Source organism: Hylaeus volcanicus, chromosome 6 (assembly GCF_026283585.1).
Source record: "Hylaeus volcanicus isolate JK05 chromosome 6, UHH_iyHylVolc1.0_haploid, whole genome shotgun sequence".
Taxonomy (NCBI): Eukaryota; Metazoa; Arthropoda; class Insecta; order Hymenoptera; family Colletidae; genus Hylaeus; species Hylaeus volcanicus.
Window position 1 is genome coordinate 17,778,062 of NC_071981.1, and position 24,883 is coordinate 17,802,944.

The window sequence follows — 24,883 nt, forward strand, 5'->3', positions numbered from 1 at the left end:
GGTTAGGTCCGATTGTCGAAAATTCATTTTCGATTAGCACTTCTGCAATAATTCTTGATCAAGTTTTCCATCGGTTGTATCTTCATCAATTTTCATACGAAGAAAAAATATAATTTAATCAAAAAAAGTGTCGCCAGGTATGCACGAGTTACGAGTACGAGTTGTGACGGTCATGGTGACAGTAGCGCATTCTGTCAACAATTTCTACAAAATACTTTAAACAATAGTTTAACTTTAACTTTTAACTTGGTTTGACTGACAGTGACAAGTTTAACACTTAACCACGTGTATTATTCGATGATAACTTACGATTTCAATTAGTCGACATTAAAGACGAATAATTATTATGAACATTTTTGTGCTAACGATTGGTTTGATGTTACTTGTTCAATTGTCGGCATGTACGTTGTCTCCGCCGAAGGGAAAAAGTAATAGGAAAAGTAAAGGAAAAATCGAGAGTAAGGTAGAGAAAACGGAGTCACGAAATTTTTATAGATGTAATATTGATTGATTAGGTTTTAATTTGATCGCGTGTCAAAATTGTAGAAAGACTTCACGGATCAGGACGTTTTCACACGATTTTTGGTGGTTAAAAATCCTAAACCACACGATATTATTCGTGAATCAGGACTCTATTTTTCCAATACTACTCGCAGACGATTTACCGGAGACGTTTTAGGATACATCACACCGGTAAGTGAGTCGATATGCTTTTTTGGATTATTTCAAATATGCGAAGCATGTTAAAAATATGTCTCTTTTTACAGTGGAATAACAATGGACTCGATGTTTCCAAAATATTTCATGGAAAATTCACCATGGTATCACCGGTCTGGTTGACACTTCCAAGTAGCAATGGTAAATCGTACGACATGTCAACTCATGATATAAACAGAAAATGGCTAAAAGATATGAGATTGGAAAACAATGATAGCCATTATGTAAAAAGTATGTTTGATTTAAAATTATAATATTATAGTCCAACCTTTGTACGTCAAAGCTGTAAGGATATTAACAATATTTGAAATTATAGAAGTTTTCTATTCTGTGTAAATGTTGTTTTCAGTTTTACCAAGAGTATTGTTCGAAAATTGGTCAGTTAATGATATAGTTGGATTATATGGTGAAACGCATAAACAGCTTGCACTAATTTCTACACTTATAGATACAGCTAAGGTCTTTATAGGAATTCATATATAATTAGGTAAATATCTATAATGTATTCTAGTAATTACGATATTTCGAATTCAGACTTTTAATTTCGATGGATACGTTTTCGAAATGTGGAACCAGTTTGTATTTTCGGGTGCAGATACCCAGATTGTTGTGTCGGTGATTCAGTTTGTAGCTGAAAAGTTGAAAAATAACGATTTGGATGTAATTCTAGCAATACCACCATCAAGAGGGTAGGTTTCATCCTGATATTTTTGTTGGGATTATTAAACAGGCGATGCTTTTGCTTTTTGTGTATTCTCGAATGAAATTGAAAACACAGTTATGTAAAAAGAAAAATATCACTTAACGATACTATACGTCTTATAACTTCTAGCCCGAAGGTTCAGTTATTCACTCGAGATCACTTTGACCAGTTGTCGCCGTATTTAAAAGCTTTTTCTTTAATGACTTACGATTATTCGAGTATTCAACGTCCTGGGCCTAATAGTCCCTTGGATTGGGCAAGAGAATGCGTAGAGATATTAGTACCCGAAAAAGGCCCTAAACGGTCCCAGATATTGCTAGGTCTTAATTTCTATGGATACAATTACACTCCTCAAGGTGGCGGAGCCATTCTAGGTTCTGACTATTTGAAAATTCTCGAATCCTTTAAAGGGAAAATTCAGTGGGACGATAACAGCAAAGAACACTTTTTTGAGTCAAAGTAAGACTTCTTTTTTTCATCCCATATTGGATTCGAAAATATAAGAGAACTGATATTTTAGATGTATAATAAATAATTTGATCTAGGTTGAAATTTCTGAATATATTTCAGATCATCAGGGGGCAATGGATACGTTTTTTATCCAACGTTATATTCTATTCTGCATCGACTGGATCTTGCAGCAGAATTAGGTACAGGCATATCTATTTGGGAGCTTGGTCAGGGATTGAATTACTTTTACGATTTATTATAATTATTTTTATAAATATTATAAATATATACATGAAAAATATAAAATTTTAATTGCCAAATACAATTTACACATACCGATAAATATTCAGTCTTGATAACCAATGACATTCCATTAAATTCGAACGCGATCGAGTATTTTCGTAGTAATTCGCAATTGTTTGCACCAATTCGTATGTATCAGTGTACGTGTGTCTCTTTAGAAAGTATCGTAACATTGTTGTTGTCTTTCAATGTTTGTTTCTTCTCTTGTTTGTTCAACATCATCATAGATTGAGGTCCACGTATTATGTGATACATCAATGCCCAACACAACTTTGCTGGTAATAAGCTAACACAGAGAGAAAAGAGACTATTATAATTTTTCTTTCAACTAGATTAAGCAAAGTAGAGAAATCGTTGTATCTTACCATTTAAGCGGTAAGAGGTATCTAACTATCCCAGGCAGTACAACATTTATTTGATTTACTAATATTCCCGAGACAATTTCGTCGGCAACATAATCAGGTTCTAGCATTGGCATCAATCTGTAAGTTGTATATCTTTTGAAAGAACTTGAATCGATACGCGTTAAGTTAACGATTTGATATTTACCTGGGTTTCACTCCTTGAAACATACCAGTATTGATGAAATAAGGACAGACTAAGGTCGCGTGAATCCCATCGTATCCATGGGCCTAGGATAACGTTTATTCGCTTATCGTAAACCCGAAAATTCAAGTAAAAAATATTAAAGCTAACGAAAAAATACTCTTACCCTAAGTTCACTGAAGAGACTCTCGTGATAACCGATAGCTGCAAATTTAGTCGCCGAATAATCCGTGCAATTGTAAGTTCCTAAGAGGCCAGCTATACTAGCGACAGTTACGATATGACCGTGATTATTTTTCATCATATCTCTCACGAATGCTTTGGTAATCTGTCGAATCGCAAACTCTCAACAAAATATTGTTTCATAGATAAAGCAAGTTTTATAGATTGTCCAGATAGACTTACCCAATAATGCGAGAGAATATTCACTTTGAAAGTGCATTCAATCATTTCATCGGGCAGATCCAACAGCGTTTTTCCATAAACATAACCGGCGTTGTTTATCAGTAGCGTTACCTGAGTATCAAAGATTCGTAATATGACGAAAATGATGTCATTAATTAGAAATCAATATCGAAAGTGTAAGGGCAGTTTGGAGCTCTAGAAGTAGAGGCGCGTATCAACGTAACGGAAACGTTTAGATGTAAGAATGATTGTCTGAACGGTTTAGCTCTTCGGCCTCGATAGTTTTTCAGCTGCTAATTAATTTTTATTTGATTCTAGTTGTAGTAATTTACTCACAGCACCAACTTCAATTTCAACAGTCTTTGCGGTTTTGTACACTTCCTCTTTGTTTGTGATATCGCAATAGTAGCTCCAACATTTCCCTCCATTTTCTCTTATTTCTCGAACCGTGTCCTCCATACCTGCAATTTCAAGTTCTAGATGTACGTATGTATGTTCGTAGCAGTTTCGACGAACTGTACGAGTATTGAAATTGATTTCGACTTGCCAATTTTGTTAACGTCCCAGATAACCACGTGTGCTCCAAGCTTGGCCAATTTTTTGGCGATCAAGCTTCCGATTCCTCCTGCACCTCCCGTTATCAAAGCGATCTCTCCTTTGATAGATTTCCCACGATATCGTCGAGGGATGAATGTCAATAAAATAGCCTCGCTTATATAAATGAATGCCATTCCCACGAACAGTAATAGATCGTATATTACGTTAATCAATTCCAGTAGCTTCATTTGTAACCCTAAACAGCGAAATCATCGACATTTTCCACATCAAATTGCTACTTAACGAAAATAAATGTCGCACATGTAAGTGCCGATTGACATACGTATAACGCTTAATTGTAAAACCTTTCATCGTTAAATATAGATTAGTTTTTCTATTTGTAACTTTTGATTTATCCGCTAAAGTTTTTCATTCGATTTATTTTTCAAGTAAGTAAAATCTCACTTATAGCATATACCCCATCTCTTTAAGGTACTAACAGCTCTAGGTGAAATCTTGTGACAACACGTAGCTCTCACCGTGTTTTTTGCGCCTCTGATAAAGTACGAGTGTCGGTCCATAAATAGCCAAACCGTTATAGGCAGAAGTAGAGTGCTAGCCTTTGCGAGCTGTCTTTACGTTTCTTAATCACCGATACTAATATGCATCGTATATCGTATGTTTCGTCAATCCTGATTTTGTCATTTTTTGTTTATCGCCATATCGTACATTCACTTTTATAAACAGCTAGAGAACTCGCAGCGGTTCCGATCTACGATCGAGCCAAAGATTTTACCAAGATTCCTTGCGCCTCGGAATCTAGCAAATCGAGCCAAGGATGCATCGTCCGCGTCCGTGGTAGAATTTATTTAATTTTCGTCGAATATCTATTCCCTTAAATATATTTTCCACGAAAGAACGATTTGTCCGGAAGTACGAGCGAGTTTTTTTAAACGGAGGAGAGCTACATAATTCTCAAGTTGAGTAACGTTTAATGAGTTTGCTTGCTGTTTTTCTAACACTAAAAGGTCACCACCAATTCGTTTCACGTTTCTTTTTGTCGACACTTTTTCGCGATGCTTTAACATCGAAACAATTCATTCCGTTTTTCTATAGCAATTTACGTTTATTTTAATTTTGTTCTGTTTTAAATTGGATTGTTGTGTTGTTTAGCCTCGAATGCGATACAATTGTACACTGTCATTTACACGTTTAACGATAGTTTCGCCAGACTTTGAGTTAAAGTTTTCGGTAAAATCATTACCTTTTCAAGGAAAGCTTTTCTCTCGAATACTATGAATTGCACAGGAAACAACACGAGTCGAAGAACGGTTCTTCTTGGTGTACTTGCGTGCCTGTTGGTCGACTCTTGTCGACTAACGCTGTATCGTAGTATCTCGCGGTACGACCAAATTAAAAGACCCGCTCGTGCCGCGCCGTTCCCGCCGTAATTTCAACCTCTGTTTGATTACGCGTTTGGGAATACTTCAACGTGTAGTTTATTCGATTCGAGTTGCATTAAATGAGTCGATGTTTACTCGCAGTAATTCTACTTGATTTTGTAAAATCATCGATTGTATCGACATGTATCGAGCAATTTTAGCAGTAAAGGCGTAACATTGTAAAAAAATTTTAATTATAGGATGCGGAGGTAGAAGTAAACCCGCCTGAATGTTTCGAAATGTAAGTATGGTAACACCGGTAGAACTCGTTCTGGATAGACCACTCGATCTAGTACAGTATAATGTAAACTATTTGAATCATACGCAACGCAACAGACTCCTAATACCCTAGAGAAGTCTTATACCAAAGTTTACGGTGAAAGTTTCCGTGCCTCTCTCCTTTTACCTATCCGATGCTATCCTATCATTTTACGGCTCTCCTGAACCTGTGGTCGGCCATCGCTACGTACCTAGGTATGTAGAGCGCGAAACCGCGAGAAAATATACTATACATTGTTATATACATTGTTTGTATTGTATTAATTCGTGGTTTCTTCTGTAAATATCCGGAGCTGTACACGAATGCTTATGCTTCGAGCACCCCAAGTGTAGAATTTTAGAAGGTAGTGGGAATTATCGCGTTTCTGGTGAAAGAATCGCACTGAAGATCTAGGTCGGCGGCACTCTTTCCGTACAAAGGAAAAGAAATATATGGAAACAACAGCGTCCCTATTTCCTCCATCTCCGAGCGTCATATTTCATTTTCAATTGATAGTTGCGCCAAGCAAAAGAAATTTTTCACATTTCTCATTGGTTTAACGATTTGTAACTATCTAGACTCGTTATAAGAGAAATTGGAATGAAAGAACACGGAAGTTGACAAGTTGACATTACATATTATCGCAACGCATAGCCGAAATTTCCAACGAAACTTTTTACTAAAAGACCTTCGTCTGTCTCGAGGTCTGAATCATGCGTCCAAATGACAAATTCAGAACGCCGTTTCATTGTTCATGCAACTCGTTGCTCCTCGTAATGAGTCGTACCTGAATCGATGAATAAATTTATCAAAGATAAACCGTATAGCGAACAATCGTATAGTTTATCGCCGTCTTTACGACCGGAGGGGTCTATACATTTCTTTGTCCTTTATGGTGTTCAAGGATCAAAGTACGTGTAACGCGAACGTGTACTGAACTTGTAATAGATGCTATAACAGGGAGGTCAATTTCCTGAAACAATTAAATCAAAAATATTCCACAAAGTTGCGACTTTGCCCGTTTCTTTATAAAGTCTCCGTCGTATTTAATTGATTTCTTTCCTTGGTATTTTTATTGTATCATCTCGGTCTTGATTATTTGTACTACGGTCAAACCTATTTTTGTGCGGTCTTGCTTTATGCGAGTATACGAGAATAATATGATATTGTATATTTAAATTTAACGAGCGCGAGCATAAAACTGGGATCGATTATTATTCATAAAGAAAGGAGAGCGAAGCGACGATCGCGTATTGTTGAAACGCCGTAGGATTAATTTTTAAGTAAGTAAAATGGTTACAGTTTATAGAAAAGAGTAGGTAGGAGGTAGGAGGTAATAGAAATTTATCTTTGAATTTCGAGCCAATCAGACTCCCGACACGCGCAACTCCACCTACCGGAGGAAATATTAACGTTCTAGGTACGATATATCGATCGAGGTTTTCAATTAGTTTCAAATTTCAACCTTTTGTCGACGTGTAGTAAAGTAGTACATGTACTTGTTTATCGACTATTTCTTGAAAATGGTACTCAGGTTTGAATTTGAATTCCAATGCATTCTTTTGCGAGCCTCTTCGCTTTAAATTCAATCGCGAAGTGAAATTCTAATTAAAAGTTATCATTTTGCGATACATTAAACGTAGAGAGGTGAAAATGGACAAGTCGAAATGGTTAGCCGAAAGGGAATACGTTGCAGAAAAGTTATCGCAGACTTTAGTTAGTGCGACTCATCGTTAACTATTCATTAACTTTTCGTCGAATCATTGAAATCGTTAACAAATTAGAATTTAACGCGTTCCGGTGTAGCGAGGGTTTCCAAATTATACCAACTTGTCGCTTTCACTGTTACAGTCGCGTCGCGTCGTCGTGGAACAACCTGTAGCTATTGCTTGGCCACTCGAGTCGCGAAGAGAGAGATTTCTCGTATTCAAACGTAACTTTCGATTTCATCGAGAAATCGTTTTCAAGTACTCCGCTCAAAATAATTAGAGAGGATCGATTTATTTAAACGAGATGGCCGATATTCCGAGAGTTGCTTTCACGTTACCGAATACCCTAAACCTCTATCACATGGCGAGACAAAATTTCGAACAAAATTTCGAACAAAATTTCCCACCTATCGAACGTACCGTAAACGTAACATTTATCTCTGAATAAAAACAAAAATTGTTATTATTTGTTTCGTATACAGTCGGACGTTTCTGTTTTGCAAAAGTGAAATTCACCGAATAAAGGGTTAAAAAACCATAAAGACGCGTGAGTCAATAATCCTTTATAGATTGCAGCGGTGCAACTTTCACCCACGAATCTGATTTTTATTTCTTTCGCGCGCATATCGCCGACCAGCCGGTCAACAGGTTTCGCATACTCGGTGATTTAACGTTAACGATCTCCGTTAACTGAACGTTGTATCGGCGGCACGGTATCTACCGGATCTCCTTGACACACTAAATTTCGTTGGTCTTTTGACAATCGTTTGATACCAGACCGTCCGCGTTTCGTCCCTCGAAACGTAAATAATCTGCAAAAATAATCCGTGCCGTTTATCGGTTTTCTCTCTGTTTGTCTCTCGTTCGCTCGACTCTCGTGACTCTGCATTCTGCGATTTCTCGATCGACGAAAACGCACGGGTCGGTGGACGCGAGTCGAACGATCATCGAGCATTTTGTTTCAACAAGCGGCAGTGTTCTAATTCGTAAATTATGAGAACAACGAGCCATAATGAAACTAGACAGCGCGGTGTTACGAAGAGGCGAAAAACAGACCCCTGTGGAAACCGAACCTTTTTCATCCTTTGAAAATCAGTCGAATACCTGATATTTTGATTTCTTCGAATTTTCTATATCGTTGTAAAGAGGTGTGTCTAATTCTAAAGGTATAAAAAAAAAAAAACGATTTTTATTTTCTTGCAGTTTCTTTAACACCTTCACGTCGGCGTGTAGAGAAACACAAATAGCAGCGCCGGCGTCGTTCGAAAGTATTCCCGAAGAAAGGCAAAGCTGTAGGACTTTGAATCGAATTACCTGTACATCGAGAATATTCGGCAACATTGTTTACGAACCGTGAAGAGGTGATTCTACGTGCGAAAATGCAACGAATATTAAGATCGAGGAAATTGAGTTCGACGGACTAACATTATCGATTCGCAGCGAGTAGTGTCGCGGTCATCTAGAAGCTATAAGCTATAAGGTCCCGCTTGTCTCGTATTCTATGAATACGTGTACTTACATGCACTTACGACTACTTAAGAGGTAGGTGGTGGGTTCTTCTACATGACTACGGCACTGTCCTCGCCGTGAGTCAGCTGTCGTCCGCGTGTCGGCAATAAGTACTTACACATGAAGTATAGATCCCTCTCTAGCGACGTTCTTTACGTATATTTTCAGAAATTAATTACTAGGACGCAAAACCTCAAACATAATTTCGTCAGTTCCAATGTTCGTCTTACTTTACCACGTAGAAAGTTTTCGTCACCTGTTGCCAAATACTTGTACGTCTGACACCGTACGCCAAACTTTTAAATTGGTTTCTCTCGGACGAACATTTTTTAATTCCTTCATTTATCCGCGTATAGGGTACAACTCGAAACGTTTAATATCTCCTTGGGTAGCTTTTCCCTATTTGTTTGCACATTTGTTCAATCATTCCCGTTCTACTTTTCAACAATTATTTCCGATATGTAACGTTTAAAGTAATTTTTCAGGAAATTTAATATTTGAACGTTCCTTCGATACATGTCATGTTCGCTTTCCAAACAATGCCGTCGATGATAGTTACCGTTTTCCATACAATGCCGTTCGATGACGGTTACTTTTAAACAAATTTCTTGAAATTAATCGCGTACCGGAAAAACATTACTTTTTTTATAACGTTAATAACTCGATAAATTTGCAACACACACCTGGAAATGCTAGACCTTTCTTATAATTCTTCCAAATATCGTGCGTAACTTTTCGCAAAAGTCCACGAGGTCTCTTGGCACGAAATAGAAACTAAACTAACGTTCGAGGACGAAGCAGAATATTACATTAGATTAGATTGTTTTGTTATGCTAATGTATCGTAATCTTTATACGACATTCGCTCGCAATTGCCGCAAAGCAATTATCTTTGGACTTTGTTTCTATTATTGTATCGATGTGTCTGATGTATTCGAACGGCATGGCACAATTATCTGAATGTCTGAAACGTAGCTCATACCGTCGGTGAATTTGTAAAAATGTTTCATTGAAAACTGTTTAGGTGCGAATCGAGAACAGATAGGTAGGTAGTAGTAGTATGGTTGATCGATGCAGATGCAATTACCGAGGTGGTAGTAATAGTTGTTGGGCTGTGTTTCTCGTTGATTCGCGTTCCGCGGCGACTGCTGTCGGAGATCGTCGAGTCGAGACTCGAGTACTCGAAAGGGTAAAGTCGTTCCGCGGCCGCAGCCGCGTCGAAGCACGGTGCGGCCGTTTCATTCAGTAGACCGACGACCGTAGTGCCGGCGAGACCAGTAATCTCGTCTTGTTCTGCTTCCGCGGACAACTTTCGCATAGGTACGCACTTTCGTGTACGTCTCGCTTCGTTCTTTCACCATACTTTACGAAGTTCCATTCGAGATCGCGAGTGAGCATTACTTCGGAAACATTCGAAAGGATTAACGTTGCCTGGTAAAGCTTTCTTTTCTATTTATTCCTTTTTATGTAGTTCACACTTTAATTTATTAGTTTCTCCTTCTCCTCCCCCTCCTTCTTTTACAACATTATTTCGTTGAAAAATCGTATCCGTTACAAACAGAAAATCTTTTCTGTTTTTCGATTTCCGTTCAACGGTGATTCTTTCTGTATACCATTGCGTCGATTATTCCTCACTTTCCTTCTCGTTCGACTCGTACAAAATATAATCGAAAGTTGCGAGCGAGACTGCGCGGGAACGGAAGACCCACAGCGATCGCAAATTAAATTCGCGTATTAGTACCGGTTCGCTCGATCCGATCCGGTAGCGGTCGTCTCTACCGTGGACAATTCTGAAAGCTGTCTTCCGATTTCTCGTCAAGTTTCGTTCAATACTCGAGAAAGTGTTCTGCGTATAGTATAGTACGCTAAAAATTTGTATTATCACAACACAACAACCAGAGAAACTTACTGCGTCTTTTTTTTTCTATTAATGATACCCTCGAGTAAAAACATGACTGCGCAGCTTCCAGATAAAACGTTCCCCTAAACAAACAGAAAACAAAACTATTAAACGAACATGTCGAACGCATAATATGCACGATAAATTAAAATACCAATTACTTGGTAAGTATTACAAGTTTTGCAATCGTTTTCATAAAGAATTACGCGATTTATGAAGTTAAACAATATTTCCATAATTCAGAATCACGTCAACTTAACTGAACTCTAACAACGAATACAACGAATGTCGATTAGTTTCGAGTGATTTTTTTATTTTCTCGTTATATACGATCGCGTGTACGACAAATTTCTTGTATCGACGATAACGAAATAATGAAATGTAAATAGGAGATTATACGCTTCCTTCGCGCGGTATTCTCCAACTGAAAATTGAAAGTGAATTTCGCGTCTCGTTAGAAAGCGAATTACCAGTCGCTGAGATATTCGTAGTTCGCTCGACGCGTAACGCTGAGCTGTCTGGAAAATGGTAGAGTTACAAAATATTTCATCTGTACGCATGTAGGTATATATCGGTGTTTTTCAAATGTCACCTTTAACCAATCCAATATATTCGACATCGAATCTTTTTCCTTGTAAGTTTCTCTTACATTATTCATTTTCAATTAACTCGTACTTATTGTTTTCGAGTTCTTTCAAATATAGTCGTTACGTAGTCGAACGATAATCGAAACAGAATTATTTTCTTTTCGTTTCGAGGAACGTTTTCGTGATTTCTCGTCTTGTTTTCGGAAGCGCAACTTTGATTTTCGTTTTGTAGGGAGAAGAAAGCGATACGAAATTCAGAGAAAGTGTACACTAGTTTCTAGGCGACCAGAGCGAGTAACAAGGTTAGCGATCAGATAAATGAACGAACGCGCGTGAATCTTGGAGATCTCATTTCGATCCTTCTCCTCATCTCCACAGATTTCGATTATACGTGAAACTTGTTTCTCGCTAAATTTTTTTCCTTTCGTATCAGCTATTTAGTATTAACACGTCCGCTACGAGTACCTTGAAATAATAATCACATTCTTACAAAGAAGAATAATTACATCGCACATTCCTTTTTTATTCCTATCGCAACCACGTCACCGATGTTTTTTTCCTTCCTTCATGGAGTTACTTGTTCGTTCATCCGTTGTATTTGTCATACGTTACACAAAGTATTCGTTGTCTTACGTTACGTTACGTTATGTTATATTACGTTTGATGGGCGACGGATGGTCCAGTTGAAAACTTACAGGTCATGTCAGGTTCAAATCAAAGATTGAACGACAGCGATTGAAAACCCCTTTCCATCAAAAATAAAACGACTTAACTGGTTAGTAATAAAGATTAACCCCTTGCTTTCCAGGCGAGTCCGCGAGAGTTCCAGAGTCCAGAAGTGTGCCAAGCGACGTTTCTACTTTTGCCCGGTTTCCGGCTAGCCTCCTCGAGACGACAATCCTCTCCTCCGCGTTCGGAAGGATCGATACGCATCCCTTGCTGGCTCAAGTTATGATATCGTGATCGATCCTCATCGTCGAATCGCTACAAGAGTCGCGTTGCACGACAAACGCGTTAAACGGTTGTTACGCCGAAGATTCGTGCCCGAGTATCTTTCGGTACTTGACAACCATGTCTTTCCTAAGTTCTACCTGGAATTTCATCGGTTTCGTGATCCTCGCGATAGCTTCCATCGTCAAGGGCATCGTCAAATCGTTTATTCCGATGAAATACAAGATGAAGAGCATCGCCGGAGAGGTAACTCTGGTGACCGGGGGAGGGGGCGGCCTAGGTAGACTAATCGCCCTCAGGTTAGCCAATCTCGGTGCCATCGTCGTCATCTGGGACGTTAACAAAGCCGGTGAGCGCCTTTTCGATGAATACGTGTAAAAGAACCGAATGGCAAGTGTAATAGGGAATTTCTTGCAAAGAGGTAATATGCGACGAGATTATAAAGTTTGCGAAATTCACAGAAATTTGTTCAACGAGGCAAACGATCTCGAGGCAACGTTTCGTGAATCCTTAAACGAATTCCGAACGAATAATACGCCGAAATAGAAAAATGTTGGGATTCGAGGCGATGCGATGGATCGCGTGGTTTCTCGAGGGAAAATTTGTGAGAACGATCGCTCCTCGAGCCTTAACATCGGAGTAGCACAGTCATTGTTCGATCCCTGACTGGAATACAAAGGACGACTCGATATCGTCCGAGTAATTACCGTGCAACATCGTGGAAAATCCTCGTAACGACTAACATCCGAATCTCAAGGCCGTTCGAAGCGTGCTCGAACTTCCAACGCGATCAGTCCTCGAAGTCGATGGTCGATGCTCGCGCTCGTTTCTCAAATGTCTCATCGCTCATCGCGTCCTTGCATACAACCGAGCCGGAATCTTACAGTTTCGGAGCACGTCTTTTTTCCATTTTGTTCGCAACTGTTAATCTTTCGAAGTGATCGTTTATTAAAAAAAAGAAAAATCATGTCAACTCTTTCGGAGTTACGAACGTTCGGTCGATTTATACGATTCGCGGCGAACGCGTATAGCTAAGCGAGAGGATTCTTTTGCCATTTGACATTTTGTCTGCACGTTGCTCCATACCTCTCTTATAAAGCCGCACGCTCGGCCTTGTAATTAATTTTGGCAAAATTATATTCGCGATCGTTCCACGTCGTGTTAATCAATTTTTCGATTAACGGTCGGAGATTATACAGAAAATTTCAATATTCCGTAGCTTCGAGGATTATAAAATACATATAAATGCATCCTCGTATTCACGAGGCAGACGGTACCTTTGCGATTTTCGGATCCTTGGTGATTCGGAATTGTCGAGTCAAATTCGAGTAGCGGCCTTGGGCATCAACTTTAGAGAGTTGTAATTTCCCGCGTTTCTTAAATGATTATCGAGGCATAGCCGTAAGCCGTAACGCTAGCGCAACGCGATCCCGCAACGTTGAGCAACGAAGCGGAAGGTCGATGAAATAAAAATGATAAAAATCGCGGGACAGATTAATTGCCGCGAGAGGGAAGAAGACCGCTCGGGTTCACGGGCAGAGGAAGCTCGGTCGCGTAACGAATTTTAAGCGTCGGCAATCGCAAACTTGAAACTCGCGGGCAGAATATTGATTGCGCGTAGCTCGGTCGGGATGTACCTAACTACGTACAACCAGCAACTGGCTATCGGTATAGTATATCGTTTACAACTTGGACGCGTGACGTCCAAAGCGAACTATGCAATTAGGCGATTAGAAATATCGAAAAGTCCTTTGAGAAAAGTTACGTCCATCTTGTCAGCAAGTGCTTGGATGCGTGCACCAAGTAAAAGAGCTCGAACAGTCAAGGTCGCGCAAGTAGATCTGGCCGAGATCAGCTTCGTAAACTGGTTGACCGTTGTAAAAATGAAACTCCATCGCAACTCCTTCGCTTGCGTGCGTGCGTTTGCTTTTGGTGGGCGGTTTCGGCCGTTTTGAATAGTTCCAGCGCACTATGTAATATCTTTCATATTTTACGCGAGCACGCGTAGCATACTTGGCCAAGAAGCGAGACAACCGCTTCTTCGCTCGTCTCAAAACTTTCTACGTAAAACTGCACGACCGCGATACGACGCGATGCGACGTATGTATGTACAATATACGTTGTACAACTGTACAGGCTGTTACATACGTAGGTTCGCGAGTCGGTGTTCGGACAGCGGTTGACTTGGACAACGCACTGTCCGGCATAAAACGTCACGTATGAATGGCGCTTAAATTGCTTCGGCCTCTCCGTGGATCGCGCAGACAACAAAACGAACACTGTATTAGCTAACAGACTCGCAACAGATGGGTCACTACCAGCCGACGAAGTATTTGCTCGATTCTCGGTGTTCGCAATATCACGCTCGCTATACCATTTTCATTATCCACGGTCTAAACGTTGTATCGCGAATGTTTGTACCGTAAACTATCGGCATTTGGAAAAACATGTGGCAAGGTCGATCAATGTACGTAATAAGTAATCTTGCGAAACCAGTTTGTGAGATGAAAGAGGAATCGAATAGATTCAGATCGATGATAAATTGACACAAACACTTACATTTAGAGTCAGTTCATACCAAGATAGGAGGAATCGTGTTCGTGAAACCTGTTTTTGTGCGATCTTGCTTTATGCGTTCATTTTTGTATGCGGTATATGAGAATACACTTAAACTTGTTCATGTGCGATAGATAGGGACTGGATAAACAAACATTTGTATTATTTGTTTCTATTTAAATATATATTTTTTTTACGATTACGATATATTTTTGTTACGAAGAGCATTTGTTAGGTTCGATCGACGTCCAACGATACAGATTATCTATGCTGGTACAGTAGACGAAAAATAACAAGAAATTCTTTATCCGTCTTTGAAGTAATTAATGTCGTTTCGATCCAAAAGACGGTGTCCGTTTCATCGAACAAAGGCCATTTTTTTTGTTCTTTGTTCCAGGTATGGAAGAAACCGTTAAATTGGTGCAATCCGCAGGCGGAACATGCTACGGTTACATTTGCGACCTATGCGATCGGGAGGATGTCTACAAAAAAGCTGCATTGGTCAAAGAAGAAGTTGGAAAGGTGAGAAATCCGTAACTGTTGCGCTAATTGAAAATCCATAATATTTACTTAACGGATAGAAATAGAAAGAATGAAAAAGTTAATGAGAAATACCGCCGAAAACTGAAACCCTGTTTGAATGAAAAAAACATTTTTACTTTTTCGATAGATATCGTATAGTATACCGAATTTGGAAAGGCAAACTTGCACACTAGAGCCAAATGTGAACGTCTACTTTTAGTCTTGTATCGTAACTTGGAAGATCTTAGGCGCGATAACGCGTTGTCGAGACTATCGTGCTTCTGCAGACGATAAATTACGAAATTATGTATTGCGCTAAGCACGTATAACGTTTAAATATACCGTTGACATATTCGAAAAGGAAAAGACTCGAAACAACTGGAATACCACACTGTATTTTTGTTTTATTTTTTTTTCGTTAAAAATCTGTCCTGTCGTCCCAAAATGTATATTCCATTTAACAGAGCAGACAGCAACGAATAAAATGTTTAATTTGTTTCCGGATTATTAATCTTAATTACGTTACACGGATGTTGCAGGTAACGATATTGATAAACAACGCTGGTATCGTGAACAGGACGAAATTTCTGGACACACCCGACAAGCTCATTATCCGGACGATGGATGTAAACGTGATGAGTCACTTTTGGGTACGTTTTCATCTTCTTCGGTATTTATCTGGTTCGTTGGCGTTCAACGCAACGCGACCGACATCGTTTAATTTATCGACGCAATGTCCCTGATCAGATATACATAGGTGGAAAAAAATCGATTTGCATGAAAAGTAGACCGATGCGTAACGGGTAGTCGTAGAGATCCGTAAACCTATCCGACGATTACAATTATTATAGATAGTTCTACATTGAACGATAATATTTTAACGTAACAATCGATTTTGTACATGGTACTTAGAGTGTGAAGTTGTTAGCGTTACGTTACGACCATCTGTGCTCGAGAGATTTCAACGCGCGGTAAGAGTACTTATCGTCGTCGTGCTCGAGCGTTGGAACAATGTATACAGTATGTACATGAATTTCAAATTTCAAACACGTAAACGTAAACTCGAGTTATCACTTTTATTTACTTCGATTTCCGTAAATTTTGTTAATATTTCTATATGGAGTAAAGGACTAGCCTCTAAGCATTCGCAAACGGACGATTTGCTATTATACTTTAGTTTGATATATGTACGATGTATCGTTCGATGATCATCAAATTCTTCCGATGGTCCGATGTAAAATTGACCGCGATTGCAATTCTGCAGATTCGAGCTTGAAATTGAAAAACCGAGAACCGAGACTCCCTCTATGGATAAAAAAGTCCAAGTGAGAGGCATTCCTGTCCTCGTGTTCTCTCTATTTAGGACCGTTACCGTGGGTCAGGTGGGAAAACCGGTCGGATAGATGCAACCACTCGGTCGTGTAGTTGCAGTACACTCGTACCTCGCGGTTGCGACACGCGAGAAGCAACGCGCTTGCCAAACGTAGTTCCTGGATAGGAATGTTCGCTATATCTTGGCTCGTGCTTTCGCACAATACTGGAAACGAGTGGCAACAGTAGCTAACGCAATTATTTTCAAGCTTCTAATCGTAGAAAACAACTTCCATTCTTCCATTGACACTTAAATATTAAAAAAAAAAAGTATTTTTGTTTTCCGTAGATGTCGATAAAAATCGCTTTTAGGAAAACACTCGTTATCGTACAATTAGTCGAAGTTTATCGGATTCGGGACACGAAGAAAGGAAATTGTACCGCGCGGCTGGACAACGAATACCGATTTCGCGTGACTCGTTACATCACATAGTTTTTGCATTGCGAGAATCGGAAGAAGATACGTCGACTATCGCGTGTAAAGGGACCACGAACAATGACTTGTTGCTCCATTCGATCGTTGCCACGGTCATTTCGGTAGAATTGATCGATCCACTTTCCAATCCGATTCGACACGTTGACGCTGTCGTCGTGATGCTCGGTTGTACGAGTCTTGCTTATCTGTTATACATATAGGATGGAGCAATAACTATTAGCAACTATAAGTTTCACAGACATATTTGCTGAAATAAAATTGCACAATACGAAGGGGGCCATCCGGTGGCGATAATACATAGTTTTCCTTGGCTCCTTGGTGTTGTCCCTGCTTTTCTATATTTAATGGCTGACGAAAGTCGTATAAACGGTACTTTAAAGAATTAACAGTAATATAATTTTTTTCAGACAACGAAAGCGTTCTTACCTTCGATGATGGCGGATGACAAGGGTCATATCGTAAGCATAGCTAGCTTGGCTGGACACATAGGAGTACCATCATTGGTAGACTATTGTACCTCCAAGTTCGCGGCAGTTGGTTTCGAGGAAGCACTCCACATGGAACTAGCGGTAACGGTGTCGTTTAAATTTCATTCGAGAATACACGTAGATACATAAGAAAGAACTCTCTTACGATAATTGTTTTCGGGTATGTTTTTTTCATATTGCTTATTGTATCTTCTAGGCTGAGGGATATAACATCAATACCACGGTGATATGTCCGTTTTTCATTCGTAGTACTGGCATGTTCACAGAGATTGCGACTAGGTATACATAAATATAGTTTCACCTGTATTGAATGAATAAAATCGTATGCAATGAGATGAGATGAGACCAGATGAAATCTATTAAACACGGTGTATAGTTTTCACGAATACTTACGCACGACTCTGTTCTTTCCAGATTTGTCCCAACGCTTAGCCCGAATGAAGTGGCCGACCGAGTGGTGTCCGCTATGAGGTGTAACGAGAAAATCGCTATAGTGCCGGGTTACCTTTACATTTTCCTCCTCCTGAAATGGTAAAGTGTTCCGATAACCCTAATAACAAAAAAATAGTATTGGATAATTCTAATTTAATCGTAACGATGATTGACAGGGCTTTCCCATGGAAATGCGCGACAATGTTCATCCAGGGTGTGGTTCCAAACGATTGTAGCATTCCCACGAACTTGCATACGACGTCAACCGTCAGGAAGGAAAGTGTTCCCAACGTATTGACCAAGGATCAGAATGGTGCCAGCATCCATCAGCAATTAACCAGACGCATTTCCAGCTCCGAAAGGAAGCCTTAATCGTTTTGTAATCGATTCGTGATACATCTGAAATGTTTGTAAACGTACGTCGTACTGTCAGTCCACGATACGTTCATAACGCTGGCGTAATTATAAGGCGTATTATACATTTAACGTACCGGGTATACTTTAGAAATTTATCGCGTCTCGATCTCGAAGCGTCTTGCTTCTTTTTCTAAGCAAGTCGTTGCGCGAAATTGGGACAAGTTTCGCCTGAAAGAAGGAAGAAAGTGGACTTTGTTATCGTAGAGCGAGCGTCTTTGTCTTTGTTCTTTGTCGCGAGTCCTATTGTAGTAACACGGACCAAACTCGAGAAACCTGATATTTCACGGAGGAGGAGGAGGATGACGGGGAGCCTTACTTCAGTCAGCACGCTGTTTCTAGTTAGCTATATTAAAAAATAATGGCTTTAAAACGGTTAGTAGTGAAAGTTTTAAACGCGTTTCGTTGCTCGCACTAGATGACAACACGTCGCGTTTAAGGAAAAATGTCACGTGTAACGAACGAAATTGGTTCGTTTTGACGTTTCTAAATAGTCTATTAACGTTTTATATGTACAATCGAAGGAAGAATTCTCCAGTTAGATTTAGCGATTCGTTAATTAAATATAATAAGACACGGGTAGGATTTAACATAATTGGTTCCGATGTGATACGTTAAAAAATTGTTGTACGTTAGAACTATCATATTATAGCGTAAGAATAACCTAAGACTTTTCTATTTTTAACTTGTGGTTGTAACGTAACAGACACGTGGATGCGCTTATTTGTCAAAACGCATCTAACGGTTCGATTGCGGTAATTGCGGCGAGGAAACACACGTGTCAAACAGAAAAATAAAGTTTGTATAATATCTACATAATAACCTACTTGAACCACCGATTCATGGAATGAAACGGTACGTTGCCTTGGGTTGGGTTCGGATACCGCCAAAATACTTACATATTTCGAACCGAGTGCCATATGTTATCCGCGATACACGGAGATTCTTTTATTTGTACGTAGTTGCATTTTTTACTGTGAATTTTAGTAAAAATAACACTTTTCTCGGTTCCGCGCACAGGTCTCACAATTAATGCTACTCAACGGCTCTCGACAGCTCATGCGATAACTAAACAGAATCGCGCAGTTTCAAATACCGATTTTCCGATTATATCAGCAATCGATAACGTAATCGTTGTACATACAGATCTATGGAATAGTATGGCCAATCGTCACCTTTTATACCTCTTGATTACTTACCGTCAACGAAACACGCCGATAATAAAACCACACACAAATAGATATACGTTCCACGAGCACTATCATTCACAGATAGAAGCCAATCGGAATTGCGATACCATGTGTATGCGAAATAGTACATATCGCTCTACAGATGGGTTAGTCTTCGTGCAACTCCGCCGGGTAAAATAGTTACATCTTACAGCTTACAGATTACAACGTTGCAAACAAATAAAATAAAACCGTGCAGTCGAATTCGTGTCGATATCGTGCTATTAGTCGACTGAATCGTTAACTCAATCCACTTTATCTACCTTTTTCATTCCAACGAAAACACCACATATCGTTATCATAGTGCAGATAACTGACGCGTTACAGAACTATCCGTGCAAGTTGCCCGAGTTACGTTACGTTTTAAATTTTCTTCCATAGTAATCGCGAAAACAGGAAATCGTCGACGCGAATCTCCAATTTCTTTGAGGGAAATCATAATTTATAGATACATCAGTTGTCGGCGCGTAAAACGAAAGAACGAAAAGATCTACTATGACAAACTTTGGAGCGCTGTTATTCGCGATTGTTATGTGCCATGAATGGAGCCGATCCGAAGCTCTGGATGTAAAAATATCGAAACTGTGCGTTTCCCAAAGCTCCTGTCAGGATTGTCTCGAGGCCAACTCCTTTTGCGCGTGGTGCAGCGACTGGGTAATTTTTCTAAAATTTTATTTCGTACAGATAATAATAATAATAAGAAGAAGAAGAAAAAGTTGGATTATAGAGTATTTTGCGATTATATGTTAGTAATTTTTTACTACTACGCAAGGAAAGAAATTGCACCGATTCGGTGCCATTACAAATGAAAGTTTTTGTAATTTGTTGTAATAGCAGCGAAGAGCGGACAGTTTGGACTTTTTTTAAAATAAATGAAAATAATTTTGACTTCGTATTTTGTTTTGTCTGTGCGTGTATCTATAGTCTTATTCAAATTCGACACTCGGTAAATCAAGATGCAACGAAGCAAAGATGTTGAAGGCGTTTGGTTGCCCAGAGAAAGAAATTCTTACCGCTGAACCGGAATCGATCAAGCTCGTGGAGAATTCCAAGTTTCAAGATGCGGATGTAGTAGGGCAAACACCCGTTCAATTAAGACCGCAGAGAGTACAAGTTAAAATTAGGCCCAATTCGAAAATAACGGTACCACTCTCTTATCGGCCAGCCAAGTACGTTTATTTATTCATAATCATAATTCAGCTAGATTCGGCAGCTATATTAGAAGATAAACATACTAAATACTCGGAACGATTTAGAAATTATCCTCTGGATCTTTACTACCTGATGGATCTAACGTGGTCGATGAGGGATGACAAAGAGACCCTGGTCAGCCTAGGATGGAACATGACTACTACGATCAACAAATTCACTAGCAATTTTCTTATCGGATTCGGCAGCTACGCGGACAAGCCGTTGATGCCATACGTTCTCCCCGGGCATGAGGATAATCCTTGTAAAAGCGAGCACGCGCATTGCGCGTCCCTCTATCCTTTTCAACATCATTTGAAACTAACCGAAGATATCGAGCAGTTCATTAAAAAAGTAACCGTTAATATTTGCGACACAGACGGAGAGGAAAGAGGGAAATATCGAGAAATTCAAGTACGATTTATTCTAGGTAAACTACAGCTCCGTAACTGGGAACGCCGACAATTTAGAAGGAGGATTGGACGGAATCGTTCAAGCGATTGCATGCGAAAAAGAGGTCGGCTGGCGAAAACAAGCGCGAAAAATCATACTAGTGGCTACCAATGGGTTATTGCATTTTGCTGGCGAGGGAAAGGTAACGCAAAATAACTAATCGGATAAAAAATGTCACGAATCTAACTACCTACTCGATCGTTCGACGGAATTAACAACGGGAATTGTCGAGTACGTGAAAATTGAAAGGTCGATGAAATTACTGTCAGCTAGGTGGTGCCGTGAGTCGGCAAGACTTGAAATGCCACCTCGACGAACAAAAACGATATTCGTTGGCCACGAAATACGATTACCCCTCCTTAGAAGAGGTGTGGAGATTGCTGCAGAGGAAGAAAGTAAATTTGATATTCGCCGTAACGGAAGATCGACGTCCCGAGTACGAGTTGATGGCAGCTCTGTTGGAGGAAAAGGCGGAAGTCGCGACGTTAACGAGCAACAGTTCCAACATTTTAGAAATCATCGAGAATTCCTATTACAAGCTGATCTCGAGAGTTGTGTTGCGCGACAATTCATCGAGCCCGCTTCGTTTGGAGTACTTTTCCAACTGCGGAGGAGAGAACGCTTGCGACGGGGTTCGAGAAGGCCGACAATACGACTTTAAGCTTGTTTTCTCTTTCGACAAGTGTCCAAGAAACGAGAGTCTCTGGGTATGCGAGTGAATCGGTGACACGTTACCATAAATCTACATCGTACACGATTCATTGAAACTCTTTAAAATTTCTTTCTATTCCACGATCAAATTCTTACGATACTTTCCACTATTCAGAAACAAACAGTCGTGATCGAGGACGCGTTGGCATCCGAAGCATCCAGAATGGTGATCGAGGTTCAACTCCTCTGCGGCTGCGATTGCGAACACACCGACAGCTCGCGTTGTCGTCATGGAACGAACGAATGCGGTTTATGCAAATGCGATATCGGATGGTCTGGTAAGAGTTATCAGTCAAACCTCGATTTTCGCTTCGATTTCGAATAATTGAACGGTATGTTTGCAGGGGATGACTGCAATTGCGACGAAACTTCATCAGTGCAGAATAGATTGCAATGCGTCAGGCCAAACGCGACAAATACTTGCTCTAATAGAGGCGAATGCATTTGCGGGAGTTGCGTTTGCGACGAAGGATACAGAGGACAGTTTTGCGAATGTTCCGCGTGCGACAAGGTAATTACGTTCATACATGCGTACATATAATTGACAAACTCTAAATAAACTGTTCGTTGTTAGTGGAAGGGAGTGGAATGCGCGGGCATAGGAACGTGCAATTGCGGTGTTTGTCAGTGTATAAAAGGGTGGAAAGGAAAAGCCTGCCAATGTCCTTCGAACGATTACCCCTGCATCGCACCAGGAACCGAAAACGTGTGCTCCGATCACGGATATTGCGATTGCGGAGAATGTCGGTTCGTAGTTTAGCTACATATTTATAGTAATGTATATGTAGCGTTATATTAACATGACATATACGTTATATAATATAAATCCATTGCATTTTCAGATGCAACGTTACCGCAACAGACGGTTCGTATTACAGAGGTACTTATTGCGAATCATCGATCAGTGTAGGTGGAAGTATGCTATGCCCCCTCTACAACCCTTGCGTGAATGCTACCATAGAAAACCCTCGGACGATAGACCAATATTGTCGAACAAACGTTTCCGATTACAGTACCGAAAGAGTTGACTCCGTAGATGTAGGTACGAATAAACACCGAATCTCCAAATAAATGATTGCAAGATCTGCGGATAATCTAGATTTGAATCAAATTTAACTTTTACAGGAAACGTACACTACTGTTTCGTGAAGGTAACGAAAGAAGGACAAACGTGCATCATACACTATGTGTACGAGTTTCAAAAAAATAACGGTGTCCTTTTAAAAATTGGGGAGAAGGTGAGAAGGTCACATTTTTATCAAGATTTTTCATTTACAAACGATTCTTTCATATTTTCCCTACGCTATCCAATTTATTCTAATCGTTTCCTTCGATTTCGGCGTCTTTAGACATGCAACACTCCGATAAACGCAGCAGTCATTTCGTCTACGATCACCATTCTAATATTGTTGGTTGGACTTGGTTGCTTGTTAATTTGGAAGTGAGTATCCCTTTACGATTATTATAAAAAACAATCTTTTCATTCTTGGATACTCTCGTTACTCGAACGGATAAAATTTACGTTTCTTGTCTTTCATTTTTTTACCAATGTACCTAATATTTAGGTAAATAATTTCAAGTAATCCGTAAAAGGTTAAAATTTGATTAAATTTGAGCGTTACCATTTCAGTGATATATAATGAAATTTCAAATATTTACTACAGTATGTGTATACAGGTGTTGGACTTCCATAAAAGACAGACAGGAATACGAGAAATTCGAGCTAGAACGGAAAAAAGCTATGTATAACTTGACAGAAAATCCTTTGTTCAAATCTCCTGTAAGTAAATTTAGGGTTCCGTCGCTATATAAAGAGGACTGACAACGAGTGCGCCTAGTGAAAACAAAGAAAAGCACTAAAACAGTTAACTCACGATGTAAAACAGTATACAGTTTGTAAATGTTAAGTTTAAAAGCACTAACAAGTTCTTCGATTCGTTGCGAGCTCGATAGAGTTAATTTTCTTCAGCGGATTCGATACCATTTCCGATGCTCTGATCCGTTAACATGTCGTTCCAGAAATGGTTCCCAGAAGAAAACGTTATCATCTGCGATTATAATTAAAATTATTTCTCTTTATCGCAAAATATTGAAAATATCAAATATATATTACACTCGATTCGTTTACATTCTTCGATACGTTCTCTACTACCCACGCGAATCCTAGGGGCTCTCGATAAACAATATTTTTAAACGGTTTATTTTCAAACCAATCGGCTCGAATAGTGGATCCGTCGGGAAACGTGTACGTTCCTTGGCCGTTTATTCTTCCGTTCGAATCGATTTTACCTCGATACCGAGCATCGTTATTATACCTTCAGTCATTCGTGTATTTATTATTTAAACTTTAAAAAGTATCGTCAAGAATTATTTCAGCACGTCTAAAACAAATTCTAATTACCGAATGTCAATTTCGCTATCAGCAAAAGTATCGTTATCCCATTCTCCATCGTATACATCAAAGTTATCGGTTCTGTACACTCCTTTTCCTACACAAAATATACGCGCAGACTATAACATTATTGTACATAATATTAGGTTGTCCCAAAAGTTTCTTTCGCTTTATTAATAAATAATACATGCACAATAGTTTATGTTTTATGTTACATTACTGAATTGTGCATGATTCATTTTGCTCCATTGTTGTTACAACATGAATATCTATGAAATTAGATTGTCTATTTATATAAACACGACCACATAAAATAATTGAGTGCAACTCGCGAAAGAAACTTTCGGGACAACCTAATACATACTATGTACATACGTATATGTATTTCTGAATAATATGTAAACCCCACGTAAAAACTAGAAAAATAATGCAAAATGTTAACCTTGCTTAAACAGTACAAACCGTTCATGATCAAGTTTGTATTCTCCAACATAACTGTCCCCATTCTCAAATATAAACTTTCCCTCATCGTGTTTTAGATTTTGTTCATCCTTGGTCTCGGACCCATCTATCTTCGATGCTTTACTTGTGTCTCGTTTTCTCATTTCAACCGATTCTTGAAATTTATATTTAAATTTGTGCACATCAGGATATAATAAAGAGCCACAGTTCTT

General features: G+C 39.3%; 5 protein-coding genes across 14 annotated transcripts; 3 read left to right on the top strand and 2 right to left on the bottom strand.

The window, feature by feature from the left end:
- Positions 1-12: 12 nt before the first annotated feature.
- On the top strand, positions 13-2,176 carry LOC128878384 (chitinase domain-containing protein 1). 2 transcript variants are annotated; one of them, XM_054126531.1, is made up of 8 exons: positions 13-137; positions 263-463; positions 547-693; positions 768-948; positions 1,067-1,176; positions 1,252-1,406; positions 1,550-1,879; positions 1,991-2,176. In XM_054126531.1, exons 2-8 carry the CDS (start codon positions 347-349, stop codon positions 2,130-2,132), a joined length of 1,182 nt encoding a protein of 393 aa, XP_053982506.1. In that variant the 5' UTR covers positions 13-137; positions 263-346; the 3' UTR covers positions 2,133-2,176. The 2 variants fall into 2 exon arrangements, with proteins under 2 accessions (XP_053982506.1, XP_053982505.1); XM_054126530.1 differs by lacking the exon at positions 13-137 and having other exon boundaries at positions 147-463.
- On the bottom strand, positions 2,106-11,873 carry LOC128878386 (estradiol 17-beta-dehydrogenase 11). Of its 6 annotated transcripts, none has more exons than XM_054126536.1 (9): positions 11,840-11,873; positions 10,489-10,562; positions 3,672-3,917; positions 3,461-3,585; positions 3,125-3,235; positions 2,886-3,047; positions 2,723-2,805; positions 2,539-2,655; positions 2,106-2,459 (listed from the first exon to the last, which is right to left on the bottom strand). In XM_054126536.1, the coding sequence occupies exons 3-9, from the start codon at positions 3,907-3,909 to the stop codon at positions 2,309-2,311; spliced, it is 987 nt and encodes a 328-aa protein (XP_053982511.1). In that variant the 5' UTR covers positions 3,910-3,917; positions 10,489-10,562; positions 11,840-11,873; the 3' UTR covers positions 2,106-2,308. The 6 variants fall into 6 exon arrangements, with proteins under 6 accessions (XP_053982511.1, XP_053982508.1, XP_053982512.1 ...); XM_054126533.1 differs by lacking the exons at positions 10,489-10,562; positions 11,840-11,873 and adding exons at positions 8,699-9,172; positions 9,264-9,318; XM_054126537.1 differs by lacking the exons at positions 10,489-10,562; positions 11,840-11,873 and adding an exon at positions 9,667-9,796.
- A 263-nt stretch (positions 11,874-12,136) lies between these two features.
- LOC128878385 (estradiol 17-beta-dehydrogenase 11-like) lies at positions 12,137-19,001 on the top strand. The gene is made up of 7 exons (XM_054126532.1): positions 12,137-12,366; positions 14,971-15,095; positions 15,635-15,745; positions 17,310-17,471; positions 17,587-17,669; positions 17,805-17,921; positions 17,999-19,001. The coding sequence occupies exons 1-7, from the start codon at positions 12,138-12,140 to the stop codon at positions 18,192-18,194; spliced, it is 1,023 nt and encodes a 340-aa protein (XP_053982507.1). The 5' UTR covers position 12,137; the 3' UTR covers positions 18,195-19,001.
- Positions 19,002-19,212: 211 nt separating this feature from the next.
- On the top strand, positions 19,213-23,944 carry LOC128878379 (integrin beta-nu). Its single transcript, XM_054126522.1, has 12 exons — positions 19,213-20,119; positions 20,390-20,634; positions 20,722-21,007; positions 21,084-21,248; positions 21,376-21,813; positions 21,933-22,095; positions 22,162-22,328; positions 22,392-22,564; positions 22,660-22,859; positions 22,943-23,055; positions 23,167-23,258; positions 23,495-23,944. Exons 1-12 carry the CDS (start codon positions 19,961-19,963, stop codon positions 23,637-23,639), a joined length of 2,346 nt encoding a protein of 781 aa, XP_053982497.1. The 5' UTR covers positions 19,213-19,960; the 3' UTR covers positions 23,640-23,944.
- Positions 23,638-24,827, bottom strand: LOC128878389 (radial spoke head 1 homolog). 4 transcript variants are annotated; one of them, XM_054126541.1, is made up of 4 exons: positions 24,652-24,827; positions 24,219-24,306; positions 23,946-24,132; positions 23,740-23,865 (listed from the first exon to the last, which is right to left on the bottom strand). In XM_054126541.1, the coding sequence occupies exons 1-4, from the start codon at positions 24,812-24,814 to the stop codon at positions 23,773-23,775; spliced, it is 531 nt and encodes a 176-aa protein (XP_053982516.1). In that variant the 5' UTR covers positions 24,815-24,827; the 3' UTR covers positions 23,740-23,772. The 4 variants fall into 4 exon arrangements, 3 of the variants coding, with proteins under 3 accessions (XP_053982516.1, XP_053982515.1, XP_053982518.1); XM_054126540.1 differs by having other exon boundaries at positions 23,746-23,865; positions 23,931-24,132; XM_054126543.1 differs by having other exon boundaries at positions 23,746-23,865; positions 23,931-24,132; positions 24,672-24,810.
- Positions 24,828-24,883: the final 56 nt, after the last annotated feature.